The sequence below is a fragment of the Lichenostomus cassidix genome, chromosome 20 (assembly GCF_008360975.1).
Source record: "Lichenostomus cassidix isolate B80296 chromosome 20, HeHo_3.0, whole genome shotgun sequence".
In the NCBI taxonomy this organism is placed as follows: Eukaryota; Metazoa; Chordata; class Aves; order Passeriformes; family Meliphagidae; genus Lichenostomus; species Lichenostomus cassidix.
In genome coordinates, this window is record NC_139500.1 from 555,479 (window position 1) to 574,308 (window position 18,830).

The 18,830-nt window shown below is 49.0% G+C and overlaps 1 protein-coding gene across 1 annotated transcript in view; it reads right to left on the minus strand.

Annotated features, from left to right (window-relative positions):
- Nucleotides 1–17,690, minus strand: part of KCNB1 (potassium voltage-gated channel subfamily B member 1) — a 103,032-nt gene extending 85,342 nt beyond the window's left edge. Inside the window, exons 1-2 of the mRNA XM_085079010.1 lie at nt 17,176–17,690; nt 15,614–16,276 (exon numbers count right to left, since the gene is read on the minus strand). Of these exons, the coding sequence (XP_084935136.1) occupies nt 15,614–16,180 (567 nt within the window). The 5' untranslated portion in view covers nt 16,181–16,276; nt 17,176–17,690. The remainder of the gene's footprint in view (nt 1–15,613; nt 16,277–17,175) is intronic.
- Nucleotides 17,691–18,830: the final 1,140 nt, after the last annotated feature.

Below are 18,830 nucleotides of genomic sequence, written 5' to 3' on the forward strand. Positions count from 1 at the left end.
GCCATCCCACCCACACTCTGTGTACCTTCCAAAGGCTTAGCAGCCTTGCTGCCTGTGTGGTGCCATGCAATGACCCCGATCTGCTGGGGGATCTGGTGAGGAGCCCTCGTTGTGGGCTCAGCCTCAGCTCAGCCCAGGGAAAGGACAGAACTTCTTGTTTTCTGCAGCACAGAGCTCAGGTGGAAGACTTGCTACAGAAATGCTGGCACTGCTGGGGGAGGCCCTGTGGGGGTGAAGACATGGAGGCACCATCAGTGCAGAGCTTCCTCAGGCTTTGCCAGCACATGGAATGCTGTCCATTGGCACTCTGGAGCACCCCATGCCCAGTTGCCTCTGACCACCTCACAAACCACCAGAGAGCTCTGAATAGCAGGAGAAGTACAAACCAGACCAAACCACAAGCCCTAGCATTAATGCTGCTACACCATTGACTGCTGAACCCAAAGAAACTATTTTTATTTCCTTTTTTTTTTTTTTTTTCTGAAGGTACCAGACAATCCCACGGCAACCAGCCTTTCAGAGAGGCTGTCATTTGGTCAATACAGCTTAATTCATCAATCAGAAAACCACGTCCTTTCACCTAATCTGCTTCTTTACAAAGTAATTTGGGCTGTAGAAATGCTCTGAAACTGCCCCATGACTGAGTTATTTTGGGATAATGTGCAGTGGGGTCACAGAGCACAGACTCTTCTGCTGCATAAGGCTTTCATGCAGCCCCAGTGAGTGCCTCAGTCACAGACACAAGGCTGCCTTTGCAGTCCACTCTCCACGGCTTCAAACACACAGCTCAGGATTAAACTGTCCCACATCAGCCCAGGGAGTCCCTGAAAGCTGGTGGGAGGTAAAGCCAAGCCCTGGCTGCCACCAGCCCCACATCCACCCTGGAAGCCTCAGCAAGAGCCCACTAAGCCCTTCTCCTTGCCCCAGCTGGTGCAGCCACTTGCTGTAGAGAAAATGACATAATTGCTCACCAAGCACCGAGGCTAATGAAGCCACATTGATTTTGTTGTTAAGGTCTATGTTTCTAGGATTGCTGGACTACCAAGATGTGTTTTCCAAACAGAGACAGGAAAGGGCAGAGAAATCTCATTAATGACAGGACAAACAACCCAGCAATGCAACAAGGCTTGCTTCAAACTCAGATCCTGACAGTGACAGATTTTAATGTGCCAGCACCCTGTGCTCATCACTTGCTGGATAGTTTTGAGTGGCACAAGGTCCCTGGTCATTAATTAGAGACAAATTTTTTATTGTGACCCTACCAACAGAGGATGAGGGCTCACAATGCCCAAACTCCCCACACACGAGCACTGAGAGAAAAGAGAGGTATTTACTCCAAGGGTGATAATGAGAAGGGATTTCATAGGTGAGGGACTGCCCAAGCTGAAAATCTGTGCCCAAGTCCAGAGCTGGGATGACAACCTCTGTAATAAAATAGGTCAGCTTCTCTCCCCTCTCTGCATTTTTCTTTAGTACCTTCATTATTTTTCAGTGTTTTTGAAGCACAGAGTTGCGAATGAATGTCTAAGAGATGACCCGAGAGTGAAGGCTGAAAAATGGCAAGTCTGGGCAGCTTGGAGGGGTGGAAACTCCTGTGGTCACATCTGGGTGTGAACACCTGGAAGAGGAGGAAAATGAAGCACACCAATGTTGCTCCAAGAAAAGCCATCAAGAGGAGAAAATAAAATGGTGGCTTCACCCAGCATTTCAGGACAGGAGGTGAATACTGAGGCAACATGATCAATCCTCATATGGTCTTCTGCCACTTTGGGGCAGGGCCAAATGGAACTCTGCTGCCACCACTGTTGCTAGGAGGGTTTATTGGTGATAAATCTCTCTGACACCTTTGTTTTTCTGTGTCATTGCAGAGCTCCAGGCAGTCTCAGTAGACATCCAGCTCTTCCATGGCACAGATCCCCTTCAGCAGAGCTCAAGCACACCTTTAGTCAGCTTTGGGGGGATGTACAGACCTCATGAAAGCACACACTCAGTGAAGCCTACTTGGACATGCTGGGTTGAATCAGACTGGAATAAATCAGCAGCAGGGAAATTGCGTTCAAAGCTTTTCTGTGGGTATTTGCAGCTAAACATGACCATTGCCTCCCATAAATATGGCACAGACAGGGCAGAGAGCTGGAGATCAATGTCAACAGATGTGGTTTCTCCAGCAACCTCTCCATCTCAGTGTAGTCATGGCAAACATTGACTGTCTTTATGATAATCACAGCACAAAGACTCAGCGCCAGCTACCTGGAGGCTCTGCACGTGCTGGGGAAGTGCTGCTCTCCCAAATTTGGCTATTCACTACCTTTCGTTTCCACACAGTCTGCAGGGCAATAGCTTTCCAGCACAGCCTCCCCAAGAAAGTCTCTTTCTCAGCAGACAGCAGACTCTCATGCTTACAGTCTAACACACAAGCATGCAGAAGGACACTGTCCAGAAGGAAAACAGAGCCTAGGATACATATTAATTACTGGTGGCACAAAGCCCAGGCAAGGTTGCTGCTCCATAGTCAGGCTATAAATCTGTCCAAATAGGATTCTGACCACATCTGCCTTGTTTATATTACAAAATTTTATGGCCATGTGATTCTTCACCTGGAGAGGAAGAGTATCCTTGCAGAGCCAGTTAAGGGCTGAGATTTATGACCTGCTGAGCAAGGCCTGGCTGTTGCCCTGGCCGAGCAGTGTCTGTGTGTGCCAGAGGCTGTGCTCCTAGCACCAGGGCTTTCCCCCTGCCCACCACCTGGCTGCAAGCTCCTGGAGAAGTTTTATGCCTGCCTTTGCCCCAGCAAAAAACCTGCAGAATGACAGAAAGCTTCAAGCCCCCCCTACCAGGCTCCTGAGCTAAGCAAGCTCCTGCAAGGGCATCCCAGCCTCTACCCTGGGAGCAGCCTGGCCCAGAGACCTGCTGGCACATGGATTTCTGCTTTCAGAGGGGCCTTGCTATGCAGTTTGGGAGGGTATTTCCCAAAGAGGTCAAAAACAGGCTCTCCCCACTCTCTTGCAATGACACTGGCTCTGCAATGCCAGCAGGATAGAGAATCAAGTGTTGCTTTCACCAGGGAGGGGAAAGGACTTGAGCTGAATGTGCAGTGGCAGATGGATGGCTGAATTAGAGAAAAAAACATTTCTCACAGCTCCTGGGCCCAGCACTGTCACAGTTACAGGCACAAAAAGCAGATGACAAGAAAGTGTCCAAACAGACAAAAACATAAAATAAAATTCGGATTGTTAAACATCTGTTCCACAGAAACAAATCTCTGTAGGCTTCTTGGATGTTGCAGATGTCACATTAACCTGAAGCACTTAAGAATTTTAACTGGAGGAGGAAAATGTCCTTATTTTTATAGAAACTTCATCAGCACACACTCCTGGCCTCCTCAGTGAAATGCACCATAATTCACTCCCTCTTTGCTACACACTTAATGTTAAGAAGATGCTTAAGACTTGTTGACTTCCAGAAGATCACTCAGATACTGAGTTATGTGTGTGTTGAAGTTTCCCACTCCCAGCAAGGGTTTCATTTTGCCTCTAGGCAGGTCCAGCTGGAAGGTCAGCTGGATCAGAGCCCTGTGCATGCCCAGAGGCAGACAGAGGGGATCAGCTCTGCCTGACACTTGCTCTGAAGAGAGAGCTTTGAAAAAAGGTGGGGGAAGGCATCTTTCATCCTTGTTATTACATGAACATATAGCTCCAAAAATCTCTATTCTGTATGTGTCCCAAAGGAAAACATTTGAAATAATCCATATTCATTGGAGTTTATAATCCCTCACAAACCAGAATTCAGCAGGCAGCTAATGAAGAAGACAATTATGCAGCACTTCACACAAAGAGCAAACCAGAACAGGTGCAAAGGCTGGAGCTTTGCCACACTTGCTCTGTTCTTTGGCACAGCCATCGGAGCTTAACTTAAAATGCATTCACACATCCCAACAGTTTAAGGACTCAGTCTGAAAGGAAAAGAGGTGACATTTAAGATTAATCATTAGCTGTGGACCACCTAAGATACTAAATCAAGAAGGAGACAGCTGGCCAAACTCAGCTTATTTGTATTCCTTCTGAAGAACACAAGCAGAAGTGGAGCTGTACCAGCAGGGCAGGGAAAACACAGGCTGTGTTTGGTTTGCCCCTGGAATTAGGACTCTGATGTACAACTACAGGGCAGAGGAGTAGTGTCCAAAGGATTTATGTCCTACCAAGACAAGCATGGCAAAAGCAAAGAGAGATTTTTCAATCTCTCAAAAGAAAAGGGAGATTTCTGCAGATATTGGTCAGAGATGCAAGAAAGTAAAAATCACCTTTTGGAGGTTGTGCAGGGAGCTCAGAGCAAAGCCACGGGTGAAGAGTGGAGCAGAGAGAAGCACAGGGGATAAGCAGGCAGAGGACATCATCCTTCTGCCACTCCTCCTGGGGAAACAGGCCAGGTTGCTAATGGGATCAGCAATTAGGGAAACTAATCCCATACCTTTCTACAGCAGCTTTTGCTTTCTCTGTAAAACATATTTATTACTAATTTTTGGGGTAGCATACATGAGCTGTGAGTCAAGACCCTGTTGCACTTAGTGCTATGTAAACACAGAACAGAAAGACAGAACTTTCTGCGAAGAGTTTATGGATTAAATTAATTACATCTATAACTCCTGGAAGTGGCATTGCCATGCCCAACTTATCTGGACCATGAAGCAAATTTTTCAGAAGACAGTGCAAACTAAGAAGTATTTCACAGCCACTTTACAGAAGCACTTAGGAGCATCTTTAAAAGTAACTATTAAGTCAAGTGGGTTTTGTTCATGGCCATTCATTCATAGCCAGAAACTTCAGCAAATGAGTTCTTTAGCTTAATGAACATGCAGAAACAATGGAATTGTGCCTGCTCCAGTGCTCAGCAGAGAAGAAAGACAGGCCAAAGATCCCTCCAGTGAGACCCGATGCACTTGCTTAGCATGATAAAAATCTGATATTTCAGCAGGCATGTGCTGGAGCTCTGGCCAGGGCTGCAGGTGTTAAATGAGACTATTCCCTGGGATTGATGGAAGTCTAAAGTTACACCTATAGAATAACATTGTGTGTAAATACAGAGAGAGCACAAACATGTCAATTAGCAAAATGCATTCAGACACCTCGTGTGCTAGAATGCAGCACATCTTATGTTTGGTGGAAATATCTCCTAATCAGGACAGCCCAAAAATGTCCTGTCCTGCTGAGACACATACATGGAAAGGTCAGAACACATACATGGAGTATTGGGTCTGTTGCTGCCTTGGGTGGCATGAGGAATGCATGAGGTTCTGAAATACTCCCTTTGATAACATCTGCTTCAGCAGTTCATTCCAAGGACTGAGGAAAGAACTAAGGTGAGCTTTGGAGCTTGCCTGTGCAGGACTTTATAAAGTTTGTGAGCAGAATAGAGTGAACTACATTATGTGGGGACACCACAAACACTGTGAAGGTCCCTGGGGCGGTCAGCTAAGGGTTAAAGAGACCCTTTGTGGGACACTACTTGCCCTTGCTGGGCTGGCCCTTGAGGAGCTCTCCTGCCCAGGGTAACCAACAGAGGCTTTCTTGGGGCAAGGATCAGTAAATCCCATTGCTGAGGCTGCTTCAGGGAGAGCTGCTGCCACCAGCTCTGCTGCTCCCGACCAGGACACAGTGTCTGCTGCCAATCACAACTTTCCTCTTGCCAGCACAGAAAATACTGCACTGGTCAAGAAAATCTCCTCCCTGCTGTGTCCAGCCTGTGTCCAACAGCCCCGAGCTCCAGAGGGAGTGGTGCTGATGCAGGAGAACTGCTGGATTCACACGAAGTCCAACCACAGAATGACAGCATCTGCTCCAGCCTGCTTTGCCTTGCTAGACCAGCTTTGCTCTTGCCTGCATCTGGGAGATTTTCTTATTTACTGTTTCTTCTGCACTGTCATATTTCAGTGCAGATTGATAGCAATAGTTACTGCACCAGGCAGGCGTGAGGATTACTTAATTAATGTTTGTGAAGCACTTTTAGATCCTCACATGAAAGCAGCTAAGAAACGCAATGTATAATTATTATGTATTATTAATAAACTTCTGGCACATTGACAGGAGGGAAGACAACGCTTCTGTTTTTTATCCTTTTATTTTCTAAAAGGATTCAACTTTTATGCTGTGAAGGACAGATTTACCAAAAATTCACGAGAAAGTAAACAAGGAGGGAAAGCTCCTTATTCCACCGGGAAGGCAGACAGCAAACACTACCTGAGGAAGCGAGTTCCACTCCTTGTCTATGCAGACACTTGAGTTATCTGTAGTTTTTGAGAGTGGCCAGATATGGAGAAGTACAGGGATGTTACAGACATTGCTAATAGTGGAATTGGTCAAATGCACCAATTACAGGGAGTAGAGAGTTTGTTTAATGTGTGGTCACTATGGTTGACAAAAGCATGGACTGCAGAAGCAATGAAGTGTGCAGAGCAAGAGACAGACATTTTCAAACAAACAGAAAAATCACAGCTGTGTGAAACAAGTTTTTCAGAGCTGAGAATGTGCCAGACAAAAACCTGATTCCCAGAAATATGAAGAAACCAAATCTCGCATGGATTCCTAGGCAGCTCTACAGAAGTGGTCAACTGTCATGAATTACAACTGCCGCTTGAACACGTGGCTGGGATCCAGCTGACCAGAGAAAAAGGGGGCCCAGGGAGTAGGGGTGAATTACAGCTCTGTCCCTTGCTCCACCACAGCCCCTGAGAAGCCTCTGTAGGCTCTCCACATAAAGCAGGACAATCATACTGCTCTACCTGATAAGGCAGCTGGGAGGACAAACACATGGTGCACTCAGGGAAAGGCAGGGATGGGCAGAGACCAAATCACTGCAGAGAAGGTTTCAAAAAGAGTGGACAGTGATACAAAAGGGTCCTCAGGGACCCAAGCTGCTGCTCCTGGTGCCTTGTGCCACTGCATGTTTCCATGCCCAGTTTACGCTGCCATTGGATGCTATTGAACCACCCAAGCATAGCTGGCAATTGGAGGAGATTCCTTGTCATGGGAAGTGTGCTTACTACAGTTCCTGCCCCTACAAAAGATTTTAAGTGGTGACACTGCACAAGACCTCTTTGCTCACACCTTCAATTTATTATTTCAGAGGTATCCACGAGGAATCTTGAGCCTGAATATTTGCTAAGCATAATCATGCTTTAGAAACATTTTGCCTATCAGTACAAGTGAGAGAGCATTTCTGGTGTTTATGCTGTTTATGTACTGCAAATGAGATTTACAGCTCCATTTTGTTCAAAAATGAGCAAGAGCAAATGGACTTAAATAAAATAAAACAAAACTAATCTGTGCTTTTGGCTAGAGACTCTGCACGAATCCTAGTCCAAACAGTATTGAGTAAGTTCAACTCAGAATAACAGGAACTGATTATGTACAGCAGAGAAAAAAGTACTTTCAAATAAATTGTTCCTTCAATTTGCTTTGACTGTTCACCAGCTTTTGTTAGTGACATAAGTTTTTTATCAGATTAGACAGATACAGGACGGATGTTAACAATATCATTTGGGTACCAATGAGTGCTTTGGTTTTGGCTTCGCTGTTCATTTGTCTTGCCCAAACACACAACTAAGAGCCTGAGTGCTGAGCTAAGGCCACCTTCCCCCCACTGCAGTGCCAGCAGCTCAGGGAAGGGTCACAAATCATCCACAGTCCTTGGACCAATGGTCCACATCACTGGACAAGAATAACTGTAAACCTCAGCAGAAACACAGGAATCACAATGGGACTGGGAGAGACTTGTGCATAGAGAAAGGGGGAACACACAAAAAATGCAGACCTGTCTTTGAGGCCAGGCTGAAGGGACCTCCAAAGATACCCATGCTCTGACTCTCTCCTTCACCCCAGTACTGTTTCTACCAAAGGTGGCAGTTGGGGTGTCTGAGGAGACACTGCTCCTGTCCAGTAACACTTGAGTAATTCATTACATTTGTTGTGCTCAAAGTGGAGCTGGTTGCACAGATTTGCTCTTAATTGAAAATAAATACCTTCTTTATACAGGTTAAATTTGGTGAAAAGGAATTCCTGTGTGGACAGGCAGGTTTAATACAAGTTCATACATATCAGTATATGGTCTTGCACGTATTACAATTTATTTAATCACTTCACAACACAGCTTTTTTCTGTATGTAAGTCTGACATCTGCACTCCCTTGCCATTGAAAACACTTTAGCAGCATCCCCTGCCTAGAACCAGAGCTGAATCAGAGCATGCAGGAAACACCCCAGTACAGACCTCCTGCTTTTAGATCTACCATAGGAAAACCTGCTATTTTCTGTATCTGCTCATCCCTCAAACTTGACAAAGGATTCCAGCACTTTCCAATGCAGGCTGGGCTCATTTCAGTAGGAATACCTGTGCTTAAACAAGGAGTGGGTTGATTTCTCTCTCCATCCCCCTGGACAAATTGCCAAAGGGCTGCCAGCACCTTTCCCTCAATAAGATCTCACCGTGGGCAGTGCCCAGTGACCACGGGAAGCTCCTCTGTCCCATGAAAATGTCCTGGTGACACGGGAGAGCAGGAAGCCAAGGTCCCCACAGCCCTGCCCAGCCTTCCTCGCTGACCTTGGGCAATGGTGACCTCATCACTTTAAGGTGGGGATAATACATATATCACAGGTTTGTCCTGCCCTTAACTAATCCATCTTTTCAAAGCACTTTGAGAGCTTTGCTTGATGAGTGCAGACATTGTAATACTCATCTGTTCCAAATACTTTCAATGGGAGTTTTACCCCCCACAGAAGCAGGAGTGGGGCTGCTGGTGTAATTGGGGGACGTAGAAAATAAATCTGCTTGGGAATCTAGTTCTTGGGGAGGGGCCATAGCCATGTACAAAGGCACAGTGCTTACCTCAGCCTCTCTCTACAATGAAGGATAAAATTTCTCATTAGAAATCAGAACAAGACTTCACCAAGGCTTACTGGAGTCTGATCCTTGTCTGCCTTAATGTGACAACATAGATGTAGAGCTTCTTGAGAGAAGGCTGATATTAATGCCTTGCTCAGATTCACCAGCCCCATTGTGCTTCTGCTGCTGCCAGATCTGTCCATAGAGTAAATCATAGTGACTGTGTTTATTGTAAGAACTAAGCGATCAGCTGTGAACTTTCTTTGACATAAATATTTTGCCATTAGCAATGACAAATAGCAACGCTCATGCTGTAAAAGTAACATTGGATTATTCCTCTCCATGGGGGCATTCACATCAAGAGAAATCAGAAGGAAATTGTGGTTGGAGAAATGGGTAAAAAGAAGAATGTGATGGCAAGGATATTTATCTCACTGTGTAAGAAGAGTTAAGAGAAGAATGGATTTTTCCAGAGAGCTCTGGAATGTGTGTGCAGAGCCAGCTCCGGACACTGCTGTGGTCAACATGGCCCTGCCACCCGTGAGGTGCTTCACTCAGGGACCTGATAAAGCCACCCCTGCACACAGTGCACATTACACCACACCAGCACATCCTGGGGGGATTGGGCCCAGCACTTTTCTCCTGAATCCCATTATTACTAAACCTCTGCAGTTACAGCTGAACAGGAGAGGAATTTTCCATTGTTGCAAGATTTTCCACTTTTTGACTGGTGACGTTGGCACCTCAAACCCTGTCTGCTCTCAGGCTGAACAGGATGGGAGAATACCAAGCAGCGAGGGGAATTAATTTCTCGGAGATTTTTTCAAAGGTACAAGTGAGAAGATGGTGCTTTAAGAATAGCATTGACTATACTTCTATAGCACACATCCTCCAAGGAATTCAGCCCAAGCATGTAAGCTTGTCGCTTCCCTCCAGAGGCAGGCAGGCTCACATGGATGGGGATGCTCAGACTCAGGGAGGACCATGAAATCACTCCAGGCTCTCCTAGCAGGGAGTTACAGAGAAGTTAAAAATCCAGGAGTTGCCAACATATACGTGTTTGTGCATACTGGTACTTCATGTACGGGATGGCAAGTGCATCAAAAGAAGTATGAGGCCTAACAATTAACTTTCCTTTTATGAAATTCTCTGGAGACTGCAGAGCTGCAGGCTTGGACTGGAAACTGCTGGATGCAGGAGTGCCAGGCAGTAGCCTGCCTGGGTCCAAGGGCTGAAATAACTGCTCTGGGAAAGGATCACCTTTGAAAGGGGAGGATCCCACCTGGAGAGCTCAACACGAGCTAATTGTTGGCAGATACATCCCATGCAGGATACAATGCCTTTGGCCAGGGTGTGTTAAAAGGACCCCCAGCAAGACTCTTCAGAACCAGGACAGAATCACAGGACACAACTACCAAGCTGGCAGTTTTACTAGGGTTTGGGTGGGGGTTTTCTCCCCAAACTGGGAACTTGTGAAGGCTGTAATGGAGAGGAGTTCTGGGAACTGGCAGCACAGCAACACATTGTGGGAAGGTCCACTGGTGAGACAGACACAGAGGACAGATTGCAGGGAACTAAACATAGGAAGTAGGGCTCCCCAGACAAAAGATTTAAGTCCACTGGAAGGACAAGACCCGGAAAGCAGCTGCAGGATGAAAAGAGATTGATCCAGAACAGCAATCATTTGTGTGTCCACAGGACAGTGCTGTGCTAGAAAACCAGAGATAAGCTACAGACCAAAGTGGCAAATCCCTGAACCTAGGGGACAGGCTTTGGAATGAGGCTGTGTTTTTGAGGATCTCTGAAGAGAGGAGCTCACTTTGAATGAAGGGAAAAAGTCTCCTATATATAGCAAGAAAAGCCAAGGCAGTAGCTGCATCATACTAAAAAAAATTACAGATGGAGGCAAAATATGGGCAATCTGGCTTTAATAGTCAAAGTCAACATGTGCCCTGTGATGAGACCCTTGGAAACAAACAAGACATGGCTAAGATGTGACCCCTGCAATTCGGGAGAGGGGTTTCCTCTGCCAAATGCTAAATTCAGGCAGGTTTAGAGATGAATGAAAACTGCACACCATAAGGGAGGGCCAGGAATAGAAAGCCCATGTGGGGGAAGAACGCTCTAGATGTAGCAAATGCATCTCCAAGAGGCTTTTATCATTCTTATTTTGTCACTACTATCAACAATAATAAGAAAAGAGCTTACAGAGCAGCCTCCCCAGTCCCTAAGCAATGCATCCAGAGATTAGCAGCAGAGAGCAGTGGGCAGCAGAGAAAAGCTGTTCAAGGAATGTAGAGGCATGCATAATGAGATTACCGAATTGGAGTTGCATGTTTTCAAGGATAAATGTGATATTATTGCACTGGCAAAGGCATAGCAGGAGCAGGGGAAAAGATGAGAAATAGCCTGTCAGAAGGGAAGGATCACTGCAGCTGAGCTCCCAACAGGACAGGGACAAGTGGGAAGTGGAGGCAGTGAGGAGGAAAGGAAGTGCACATCCTACTTGACATGCAGATATGCAGAGAAGCTTTTTGCAAAGTGGGTGATGTCATCGTGTTTTTCTCAGCCTTCAGGACAGCAAGAGAAAAATAGATGAAACCAGCACATGCAGAGGAGTCTGTAAGACGAGCAGACTTCCCCCCCCCCGCCCCATGCAACACTAATTGCTCAAATATTGATTGGGGAAATCATTTGTAAAGGACTAAAGGAGGAAAATAAATACTTTCCTCTTAAGAAGCAAAAAGGACAATGTTCTTGCAGAGTTGCTGGAAAGGTCCAGGTGATCAGAGAATTTCCAGAACCGTGGAAGTTAATCTAAGCTATTGAGTTGGTCTAGTTTGTTATTTGTTCATATGGCAAAGCACGAAACAACTGCAGTCTTTTATTTTTCAGGATACCACATGAAGTTTAGTTGGAATTACAGCTAGGCTGGTTCTCCCAAGGGCCAGGCAGGTGGGAGACCCACAGATCCTGACTAGCCTTGGTTAGTGGAAAGCAACAGCTCCAGAAGGTACTTTGGCAGGCCAGGACTGGGCTGAGGGTGACAGGAACCAGCTGCCCAGGCTTAGCCTTGGCAAGGGAAGGAGCAATTAGGATTAAAAGCCCAAACCAGAATGCTGGAGCAGTGCTAACCACTACTGCCCTGGCACGGATGCTAAGCCCCGAGGAAAAGCAGCAGTTCTGCTTGGCTTCTGGAGAGCTGCTTTTCTTTCCTGAGGAAAGGAAAACTACCATGCGACAAAATGTAAGAGCTACTCCAGAAAATATCTGCACCTCGTCATCTTTTAGAGTAAACCATGACAGAAGTGAGCACCAGAGTTCTCTGTGGTTAAAAATGGATGTTGTGAGTACACCAAAGTACATGAAGAATACTATTGAAAAAACATAACGAAGAATCAACCAAACTATTAAGATAGATTGGGAGAATGATAAAAATAAGCATGAACATGCAAAAACAGTGATTGCAGGAAGAGAAGAAAGCATGCACAAAACCTGCACTGAGTATTTCTCAGGGACATACAGGCGAATAACCACAGGAAACAGGTGAATCAGAGCCTTTAAGATATATTCTAAGGTTAGAGGGAGATGAATGGAGAGTTTTATTTAATAACTGCCTGATAAATATTTTTTCCATTTGACAGAGGGCAAGTCCCTCGGTGCACAGAGATTTCCCTCTGGGTGAGGTGAGCACAGGGCAGCACAGCCCAGCCAGGGCATCCCAGCTCAACGGACTGGGGCTGAACTGAAACCAGTTTGGGCACTGGTTGTCCTGTCTGCCCCTGGGGCACAGCTGGAGAGCAGCCATGGCTCTGACACCTCGCACGGGGACAGTGCTGTGAGTGCAGCTCGAGGGACAGCAGCACTCAGCGCTCTGCTGATGCAGGGTGACAGCAGGGCTGCAGCTCCAGCACCCTCCCAGTGCCTCCTCTGCAAACCTGGGGCCTCTCAAGGAGTGGGAATTATAAAATCCAAGAGAATCTCTCCAGTCACCTACAGGACAAAGCCTCGCACATAAATAAGACCCTGCTTGCCACGAGGTGGTTGGTTTAAAAGCCTGACAGAGTAATCTAAAAATATGGATAGATCTCCAGTGGATAAGAAAGTAACAAAAACTAAGGTCTGGGGGATTATTCTTCTCTTATTTGAATGCTGTTTTCCACCCTGGACACACCACGTATCGTCCCATTTAAATAAGTAATAAAAATAAAATCCACGAAAACCAACACCAACGAAAAACATCCAAGAATAAAAAAAAGGCAAACCCCACAAAACCAAAGAAATAAAAAGGAACTCTCTCTGTTTATCTGGTCCCAGTATAACCATGCAGTAAGCTGGTACAGAGGGTCAGGCGAGGTGCTGTGCGGAAAATGTTAAAATACAATCAATGCTGACCAGCCAAAGTCCCTGGTTTGGCTTGGGGAGAACCTGCATTTGTAGCTATTTTCTGGACTTCTTAAAGAAAGCATGAAGATATCTTGCATTTGTTGCATGGAAAACCCTTTGCATTGAGTGGCACAAGTCTGAAGAGAAAAAATAAACAAGAGTAGTTCAGATTTCCCCAGCAGTGGTTTTAGGACCTTGTGTGACATTAAACCTCACAAGAGTTTACTTTGTTCCTTTTCCATAGGAACAGTTTGAGCTCCCAGACCTGGCAAAGCAGATGGAATCTGGCTTTAGGAGAGGTGACACAAGTTCCTGGGGGCCCATGGCCTCCACTGAAGTGCTCCACCGAGCAGCCAGCTGAGGAAAGCTGGCCAGGAGCTGTCAGGCAGAGGCTCAGATTCAGCAAACACAGCCTGAAAGGGAGCCTGGGCACAGCTGGATAGGTCAGATAACAGGTCAGGCTGCCAAGTCCCTCTCCCCATGTCCTTCTATCAGAAGCTGAAGAGTCCAACCTATTCAATATGTGGATTGAATTCTCAGGAAGGTGATCAAAGCAAAGGGCATACCCTGGCACGAGGGAAAAGCTATCCAGCAGCAGGGAGCAAATCGGATAAAGAATAGGCTTAGCAGTGCTGCTGTCCCTGCCTGCTAAGCTAATTGTTCATCAGGCCTGTTTGCCCTGCTACACACGAAATGAGTGGGAATCTGTGTTTGGGAACTGCTGAAGTATTTGGGGTCTGCGAACACACAGCATCACTTTCATTGCAGTAATGAAGGCACAGAATGGCAGCTTTAAATGCTAAGGGTAATGATGCATTACCATTCCCTCTCAATTAATCCAGAGCCTGCAATGCCGAGTGCACTTACTCCGAGAATTTTCTCAGAAAATGAAGCTAGAGTGTATTTCATTTATAAATCACAAAAGACACTTATTTGGCAAGAATGACCCTTGCTCATATACAATAAATCATGAACATCAACAGTCTCTAATGGATTTTGAGTCAGTGCCACAGACAGCAAAGCCTGGGGCCTGTGTTTCAGGATTCCAGGACTGTGCCAAAGGAGCCTTATAAATTATTAATGCGTTCATCACCGTGTCATCTGTGCCACTGGAGAGATAGAGACACTCTGGGGCTCTGTTTGTCATTAAAAAAGTGATAATGGGTTCAGCAGGCAGACCATGCTGCCCCTTCCCCTACCGAGATGAACTGCTCCACACCGCAAATCTCTTGCCCAAAGTTCCATACATGCTCTTGGTTCATGATGTGCAGCATTTTGAGAACAGGAAAAAAGAAGTTAAGAAGTCTGTGTTTACAAGGGGTCCACTCAAGCCAGACTTCCTAAGGGATGGAGCCAAGGTCTGTGTTTGCAGGTATTCATAAAAAAGGATGTGCATTACAGAGGTAGCGAGGGCCTCTTTCGACTTCTGTGCCACACAGTGAGGATGTGGGTATGTAGAAAATTCAAGTTTTGGTCCCTACTGCTCAGTCTCTCATGCTTTTCAGTTATTCATCCCACAGTTTTCAACCTCTCCCCCTTCACTTTTGTCCCCATGGTTACTGAATCACTGTGTTCGCAGAGATTTTCCTCACTAAAGAAAATGTGACTAACATGAGGCAGCTAAATTATCAGAGCCAACTCTGACACTGGTTTCTCCCAACATGGATCTTATCTTCAAAACACCTTCAAGTAGATCTGCTCACTGGAACCAACTTCAGAGTCAGCAGCACTTCAGCTATTGACAGAGACAGAGTTGCATCACTTGCACAGGGAACACTTGAAATAGGCTGCAATCAGGTAATGGATGAAATTCAACTATCAGCTTTAGCAGACATGCAGCCTAGAGCGCTTGATACAAATAACTAGGAGATGCATTTCACCACAAAACAGAAAATTAAATTAAGCCCTGGAATGGAAGGCATTATTTCCTCACTGTACCTGGGTCTAAGAGTTCAAGCAGAACTGGCTCTTGAAAGCCAGTTTGGTTAAGCAGCAGAAGACACACGTTTTAGGCCCAAAGAAAGCCCTATTACAAACTGCACTAACACAGGCCAGTGGCTAACAAGTCTAAAATGTCCAGCACACAGCAATGTTTGTGTGCTGACCCACTGCTCAGAGGAGCTTCTCCCATGCTGAGCAGCCTAGGCTGCCCCAGGAAAGTTCAAACCAGATCCCTTCCAAACTACAAGAAAAAAACACCAAAAAACCATTAAAAGTAATTTGTATATGAGAGGCCTTTCTCGCCTTCAGTGTCAGCATCCATCCAGCCACAGGTGCCCAGACACTAAAGCAGGACAACACCTTGGCTAAGCATCACCACAAGCCAGTGGACAAGAGAGATGTGGAAGTCTTACCTTGGCCGCTACGGAGGAGTTGGGCTTCTCCAAGAGGTCCCAAAGCTTTTTCCTTTTCTCAGCACAGCAAGTGTTATCGAATTCCTCCCCTTCCCTTTCCCTCAGGGTCTCTGCTTCTCTCTTCAGCTCCTCATTCATCTGCTCTTTCTTCTGGTGGTAGCGGGCCTGGCAGCAGGACTCCAGGTAGATCTCATCCACCCCCCAGTAGTCCAGCTCCTGGCTGAAGGACAAGGCGCACATCTCCTCCATCATGTGCAGCTTGCCAGTACGGTAGAAGTTCAAGATAGAGGTGAATGCCCCGGGATGCCTGTCGAAGAAGTACTCGTTCTCCTCCAGGTTGTAGTCGTCGCAGATCTCCATGAGGGAGTCATGCGTGTTGCAGTCTCTGAGCTTACCCAGCCTGGTCCGCGGCAACCTGTCCAAGGTCCGCCAGAGAACCTCGTGGGCCAATCCCCCCACGTTGAGCTTGACCCTTCGGGAGCAGGCCTTGCTCCTGACGATCTCGGTGGGGTCCGGAGGCAAAGAGGTAGTAGAGCGAGATCCATGCTTATTCATCCCCAGAGGCATCGCTGGTCCCCCTCAGGCTGGACTCTGCGAGGCGCGGCGCGGGGCAGGGCGCGGGGCCGGCTCTGCTCACCTCTCCTTCCCCTCCATGCCCCGGAGCTGCAAGAGAGGCCGCCGTGGGTCTCCGCCCGCCGCCCCCGCCGCGCCCGCGGGAAGAGCGGAGCGTTAATCCGCCGGGGGCGTTGGCGCTGTCCGCCCGCCGGTGCTGAACCGCGCCCGGCGCCGCCGAGCGCCCCGACCGAGCCCTGCCCGCTCCACGTGCGGCCGGCCGCTGCCGCCGAGCTCCCCCGGGCGGCTGCCGGGCTCCCCCCGCCCCGCCGGGCCCCCGCCTCCGCCCGGCAGGGTCCCCGCACGCCCCGTCCGGGAGGGCTGCGGAGGCCCGGGAGCCTGAGCCGGCTCGGGAGCGGGGCTGCCCCGAGAGAGGACCCGGGCCGCCGGCCAGGGACGCGCTGGCCCCGGGCTGCCATCCCGGAGCGCTCGGCCCCGCCGGACCCCGCGCGTCCCCACGACCCAGGCGGAGCCCCCGGCTCTGCCCCCCGCCCTCCGGCCGTGTAGGCTGCGGGAAGATGCGGAGGCTCTTGGTAACTCCAGCCTTAGAGATTTCCCCAGAACAGAGCTGGGGCAGGGAAAAGAGGGGATTTACAGCCGCTCTAACGAAGCGCTCTGCCTCTCTGCGCTGCCCAGGGACGCCCCCCAAGCCCCCCACGCCGGCCTCTGCATAACTGGGAAAGCGACGAAAACGGGAATAAGAAAAATCCCCGAGCCTGCCTTAGGGAGCCGGCTGGCTCCTGACAGCCCCGAACACTGTTGCTTACACAAGATGGCACGAAGAGAAACCCCGACGCAGACAGGAGCGAGTCCCCCGCGCACAGCCCGCACAGCTCGGCGCTCGGCCGCGTCCCCGCCGACACCGGTTCCCCCAGCCCCAAAATCGCAGCCCCGCCGCCGCACACGGGGAAAGGCTCCCGCGGCTCGGCCCGAGCCCAGCCCTCACCTACCTCCTCCCGCGGGCTCCCGGCGAGGCGGTGCGGGGCGTGCGGGGCCGAGGGCGGCTACATCCTGCGGCGGGGCGGGCGGCAGGGGCGGCCCCGCTCGCATCCCCCCCGGGCAGCCTCAAGGCGGAGGGATGGCGGCGGCGCTCCCGGCTGGCCGCGAAGCTCAGGGGGAGGGGAAGGGAAGCGAGGTAAATCGGATCCTTCGGCAGGAAGCTTTCCGAGGCCTTCCCTCGGCTGCGTCTCCTCGCTCCTACCTACAGCCAGCGCCGGAGCCGCGTCTGCGCCCGCCTCCCAGCCCTGTCTCCGGGCGGACACAAAACAAAGCTCCGGAGCTCCCTGCCGCCGCCTCGGCACGGGGATCAACAAGTGCAGCCCGAGGCTCCGGCGCGGCCGCGCTCGGCTGTCCCGGCGCGGGGCGGGCGGGCGGCAGGGCCGGGGCTGGGGCCGGGCAGCTCCACCGTGAGCTGGAGCGCAGCATTGCAGCCCCGGGCCGCTCGCACCGGCCCGACAGCCCCCTCCCTGCGGCGGGGCTATTCCGGCGGCTCCCGGAGAACAGCGGCGGCGGTGCGTGCCGCGGAAAAGCGCGGAGCACAGGCAGCGCGGCAGGGCTCCGCCGCCTCGCAGGCAATTCCTCGGGAGCAGCGGAGCTCCGGGAGGTTGCTCATCACCCCTGCTGAGAGGGCGAACCGAGCCTCGCCCCCACCCCGGCTGCCCCTCAGTGAAGAAACGAGCCCACAGCGATGGCTGCAGATACTGGCAGCTGTAAACAGATAGGAGGAATTGTAGTGGATCCCTGCTGCCGATTAGGACTACAATGTAAAGTAGCATTTACAAACCTGAAAACAGCAGAAATAGAGAAAATGGTGATTTTCCTGGCAACAGCACAGCAGTCAAAGTATTCCTCTGCCACACTGTCCCTCTTGCCTCCCTCCTTCACTCTCACTAGGGAAATTGGCCTTCACCAGGAGCCTGGAGCTCCATTAGTAACAATTAGCACCTGGGCTGCTGTCCCAGACGTACACAGCTGTGCCCTTCTCCCCTTGCCTTGCCTGACCAAGGCTCTTGGGCCCTAGTGATAGTTCCTACTGCAACGTTTCTGAAACAGGAGCCTGGTGTCTGATTTTATGTGATTAACTAGGAAAAAGATTCCCAGTGCTGCTTTCCCCCATTTTCTATGTTTCTCTCGCCCATGCCTGGCTCCTGATGCCCAGTGTTATCAATGTCGGTGTTAGACTATTACATTTCATGTTTGAATGTCTACATCTTCCTTAGAAGTTGCCTTTTGAAATCCCAAACAGCACTTTTGTCCAGTACTTCACACAACTGTGTATCAGCTGTATATTTAGTAATTTCTTATAAGGAGTTGGTCACTACCTTCCTTCTGGAAATGAGAAAATTAAGATATAGAAAAGCAAGATCACCCAGAAAGGGGGTGGAAGGAAGAATTGGGAATGAAACCTGTTGACCAGCTTAATCCCAGCTGTCCTAGGTTGCAATATAGATGTATTTAAGTATTCTATTTCCACCAGCTGTGGGCCGTTAGCTGTTATCACCTGCTAATTACCCACCCCGGATGACAGACAATGGGCCATCAGGGACCCACCGCATGACTCATGGACTTATCCCATTGTGGGATGCTCTGCCCAGGAGGGAGGAGC